Here is a 5,137-nt window from a genome sequence, read left to right as displayed (position 1 = left end):
TTGTGGCACCATCTTGTAGCGATCTCGGATTGTCAGGAGGATGTTCTACGCTCATGCACCTCCATCGTCGCTTGAAGCAAGTGAGCAACATCAAGGAACAAAAGGCCCAATAGTTGAGTGATGATTAACAGCCCACCTTCATCGATTCAATATGCCAACGAAGATCTTAAGAATAATGTCAATATTTTTGCAAGAGGTAGATTTCTTGCAGAATTCTTCGGTCGCATGCAAAGGAACAAGACGAATTCTTCACTTTGCTACCATCTTCTTTGTCGACTTCATCCTTCTTCACGATCATGTTGTTTCGTCACACTGCAGCTCTTCGTCATTCCAGTTCTCGTCGTCTTCACCTGCAGCTTCGTCCTTGTCTTCGAGCTCACCGAAGTCCCTTCGTTCTCCTCTGTCACAGTAGCAGTCTCCTTTGGAGCTCCCTCCTTCTGTTCGCCGTCTTTTTGCTCCACACCACCCTCGTCATCATTTTATATCATCGATCTTGATTCAGCATACAAGCACGGTGCTTTTTCTTTCCAGAAAAGCTTGCAATTAATTAGTCATATCGCCTATTCAAGCGTTTTAAATTTTTTCACTTTTTTGGCTTATTAATGCCGTCATAGCTTACGCCATCTTGTTTAAACGCTGCCACGTCCAGTTCCACAGTTTATGCTATTGACAAGAGTTTTGAATGGCCTGATGTGCCTCATACAGAAATGCGCCTGAGTGGTCATTCGATTACTATCATGAGTTACTCTTTCGTTTCTGCCAATCAAGCAAGACCGTTTCCAGAATCCTATAACTCTTCTCATGTTTGCAATATTAAAACAAGGAGCTTTTGGACCTCCAAACGTAGCTTTATAGATTCAATGACAGCTTTCCAAAGATTAGCAAGGTGTGCTCAGAATGTCTGTCAATGCTCTTACAATCCTCCGCAGTATACGCTCTCTCAATGCATTCAGCTATCCTCACAATTCTGACAGTCTGTCTCGAATACTCCCCCTTACAATGCAAATAATCTTTCCCTCCTTATGTACTCTTCGTGTGCAAATCAATTAACCCCTGTCGACCTTCCTTAAAATAGTTCAATTCAGCTCCCTCTCCATCATTGTGTGGCAACAATGCGATAATAGGGCTCGGTCTTACAGTATCAACAGAATGGTACTACATAAACCCGCAATCTTGATCAACTAAACCTCCTGTGCTCCACTCCCCAAATTCATCCATTCAATATCTTAGGCTGGTTTCACAAGGACCGGCGGCAGCAGCTGCCGCTCGGATCCTGCGAACCAGAGCACGCCACGTGCTTGCCCCCTTTCACAGTGGGCGGCGGCAGCAGTGGCTTGCTCATGCCACGTCCCGGCAGGTGCGCCGTGCAGTTGTACCGACCCCCCCCCCTCGCCCAAGAGCGCTGCCGCCTGACAAAGATGCCACGTAAGCGCTGATTTCGGCGTTCACAGCTCACTCATGAACGTTGAAAGTGACCAGTGACCACTGATTGGTCCCCCCCTTCCAATTTCGATATTTCCAAAGCCACCATGGCACCATTTGACCATTCGATTTTTTCTTCAAAAATATAAACGTTTGTCTCTCTCTTCACACAAACAAACCAAAACACCCACGTCCCAAGTTCCAACGGTTGCATTTTCCAACGTCTACACATTGTTCAAGGAGCTCTTGCATTTTTTTCCTATAAATTGAAGCTTTGTGTTGTACTTCCTTTGCCACTGTGAAGTCCAAATCAAGACTTGTTTGCCCTTCTATCAAGCAATTTCGGTGACCACCTTTGAAGTTTGAGCTTTTTTTTTTCAAGCTTTTATTGATTGCACAATAGATTTATTCAATAGCATACTAACACATTTGCTTCAATTGTGATGTGCAGGTGCAAATCAACAAGGTTTCGAAGGTACTTGCCAATTTCTTTGGCCCTCTTTGGCTTCTACATCCTCTACATGACAACTCTCCACCAAATGGCCTCTCACTGTTCCACCATACACCCTCTCTCTCTCTCCCTCTATCCGCCAAATGGCATTGCTCTCTCTCTCTCTCTCTCTCTCTCTCCACCATATGGCAAATCTCTCCATCATATGGCCTTTCCCTCTCTCCACCATGTGGCCTCTCTCTCTCTCTCTCCACCATATGCCCTCTCTTTGGCCTCTCTCTCTCCCATCTCTCCACCAAAGGCCTCTCTTTTTTATGCTTGTAATTTTGTTTGAAGGATAAATTTTTGATCATGACTAATTCTTTTTTGTTTTCTTTCAGGTACATTTTATGGACCCTACTCACTCTCAACCATTTGATTCTCAAATGGAGGATGACACACCTCTCTCCCAAATGTTTACATCGCCAACACAATACCCCTTCTCATCCGCACATTTTCCAATGCCTCCTCATGGCTTTACGGCCATGTTAACCTCTCCCTCTCCCGCCTCTCCCTTCTTCTTTAGACCCCCACCTCCAAATGTGGCTTTTAAGCCACCAAGTCCTCATCACGAACTATCAAAAAATTCACCTCCAAATCCAACGAAAGAAACTACACCATCACGAGCCAAAACTTCAAAGAAGCATGGGGCTGACCACAGGGACGAATTGCAAGAGTCTACTTCATCCAAGAGGCCAAGGGCATCCAAGAAGAAGGCGCCAGCAGTTGACCTTACCGAAGACGACGACCTCGACAATAAAAGCAAAGGAAAATGGAAAGATTTTTGGGTGGATCAGCTAATCCACGTGCGAGGTGGCATGAGCCATGAATTTAGCAACCCTCAAAAACAGGGGGTTAATTTATGGGCAAAAGTGGCAGATAAACTATCTGCTACTTATCATGATTTTGACAAAGATAGCGAAGCATGTAGGAAGAAGTGGGCACATGTTTTAGGCCAATACAGGGTAGACAAAGCTCACAATAGTGTGTCTGGTAACAATAGAAAATACACTTGTAAATGGTTTGATGTCGTAGACGAATATTATCACAATAGAGCACAGGTAAAGAGTGTATCACATGCTAGCTCTGTGTCATGTAATGACCCCCTAGACACACAAATAGATGAGGAAAATGAGGAGGGGAAGCCACAAAACTCCACTGCCAAGGTTCAACCTACACCTCCATTAGGACGTCAGGGACCTGCCAAAATAGAGGACTCCTTGAATGAGATGGCCAACACAGGCCGTGCTCTACTTGATCATTTGAAGGAGTCTTCTATTCGTCAGGAGGCCACCGAAAACAAACGTTTGGATCTACTAGCTGCCCTACATGCTACCATGGTCGAATTTTTGAATGCATCAAAATGATTTTGCAATGTTATTTATATCTTCTAGTGTGTTGGTGTGAAATGTTGTAAGCAATGAGAAATCTAAATAATGTGTGTTGCATATTTTTGCAGGTGGACATGGCCATCCCAAGAAGAATTGCATTGTTTTGTGCATGGTTATGCTTTCTTGCGATTACTGAGCTTCTATCACCACCCCCCATGAGTGATGAAGAGTCTATGTTACAAATGTGGTTGTACTTAGTTGAGTGTATGGGTCGATGTATGCATGCAAAAAAAAGTATAAATCGTTGGATAGGGCATACCCGTAGAAAAGCTTGGGCATATCCACGGGCCAAACATTTTCTTGAGCACTTCTTGCTAGGTTCTTACTCAGCAAGCATGTTCAAGAAACGCCTTCGCATTAGTAGAGAGACCTTCCAATACTTGTGTGGCAAACTTGCTCCACAATTGAAGAAAAAACGCATCAATATGCGTGAAACCTTGAGCATTGAGACTCTGTATCTATTGCTTTGCATAGGCTAGCTAGTGGTACAACTTTGGAGGTCTTAGGTGACCTATATGGATGTGCCACTAGCACAGCTTGTGGCATAGTCTTAGATTTTTGTAGAGCTTTCTTATCATCAGGCCTAAAAGATATGTATATCAAGTGGCCTTCTGGAGCTAGATTTGAGAAACTATCAAGAGACTTTGAGGCCATTAGAGGCATCCCCTATGTCGTAGGAGCTATCGATGGTTCGCACATTCCTATTATTGCACCGAGAGAGAACCATGAGGATTACTTTAATCGCAAAGGGTTTCATTCAATCCTTTTGCAATTAACGGTTGCATCAAATTGCTCAATTTGGGACTATGATGTGGGTTGGGCTGGCTCCATCCATGACTCTTTGAACTTCACAAGAAGTGAACTCGGGTGAAGATGTGTTAGGGGTTTGTTGGGCAATTACTGTTTGGTTGGCGATTGTGCTTATCCTGCACGACCATACATGTTGGTGCCCTTTAAGGGATGTAAGGAAGGCTTATCACACATGAAGTACTATTGGAACTTCATACAATCTAGCACTAGGATGCCTGTAGAGCGAGCATTTGGCATGTTGAAGGCAAGGTTTCGCATCTTGCTCAAAAGATGTGATATGGACCTTCACCACGTGCCTAGTCTTGTAGCTACATGTCTTGTCTTACATAATATTTGTATTCGTCATGGTGACTCTTTTGACATGGATTGGGTGCGTGAAGCAGAAGCGTGCTTACAACTTGGCAGTTCGATGGAAGAGGATCAAAGAACAGCAATAACTTCTATGGCCGAAATTCAAGCTATCCGTCCCCTCCAACCAGAAGATGCAATTCAACGAGCACAACAAGGGGACGACCGTGGAGGAAGAACCGCACAACATGATTTCGGATCTGGTGCTAAACGACGCAACAACATTGCAAGATCAATGTATAGGACACATTCAAAGAAACGAATTCAAGAATTCTTTGGTGATAATCTTTCCGATGCAGATACATCCTCATCTTCCTTTGAAGCTCAAGTTTCATGATTTGTAATAACTTCTCATCAGTATTGACTGACATTGGTGGACATAGTATTTTATTTCTTATTATGGTCTATAAGCCTTATAATCCTTTTCTCTCATTATGGTTAAACCTTGTTTGTTTTTTTGGTCTATAAGCATTGTAATCCTGGTCTCTCATTACAGTTAATTTTTATTGTGATTTGCTATTTTTTTGTTAGTTTTGACCTTCAAATTACCAAATCACTTTGTTTGCTTCCGCCGCCTCCGTGTGAATTCAAGGGGCGGCAGCAATGTGAATACCATTCTACCGCCGTCTCCGTGTGAATTGAAGGGCGACGGCAGGAGAAAAATGTAAAGTCTTCC

At 43.5% G+C, this 5,137-nt stretch overlaps 2 protein-coding genes across 2 annotated transcripts; both read left to right on the top strand.

Moving 5' to 3' along the window:
- The first annotated feature begins 2,262 nt into the window (after nucleotides 1-2,262).
- LOC148033855 (uncharacterized) lies at nucleotides 2,263-3,279 on the top strand. Its single transcript, XM_087682374.1, has one exon. The coding sequence runs from the start codon at nucleotides 2,263-2,265 to the stop codon at nucleotides 3,277-3,279; it is 1,017 nt and encodes a 338-aa protein (XP_087538500.1).
- On the top strand, nucleotides 2,599-4,798 carry LOC148033854 (uncharacterized). The gene is made up of 2 exons (XM_087680969.1): nucleotides 2,599-2,926; nucleotides 3,714-4,798. Exon 2 carries the CDS (start codon nucleotides 4,244-4,246, stop codon nucleotides 4,796-4,798), a length of 555 nt encoding a protein of 184 aa, XP_087537095.1. The 5' UTR covers nucleotides 2,599-2,926; nucleotides 3,714-4,243.
- Nucleotides 4,799-5,137: the final 339 nt, after the last annotated feature.

Source organism: Lygodium microphyllum, chromosome 7 (genome assembly GCF_053477565.2).
Source record: "Lygodium microphyllum isolate KBCC chromosome 7, Lygodium_microphyllum_v1.1.10, whole genome shotgun sequence".
NCBI lineage: Eukaryota > Viridiplantae > Streptophyta > Polypodiopsida > Schizaeales > Lygodiaceae > Lygodium > Lygodium microphyllum.
Note: the sequence above shows the minus strand (reverse complement) of the source record. Positions and strands in the feature narration are given on the sequence as shown.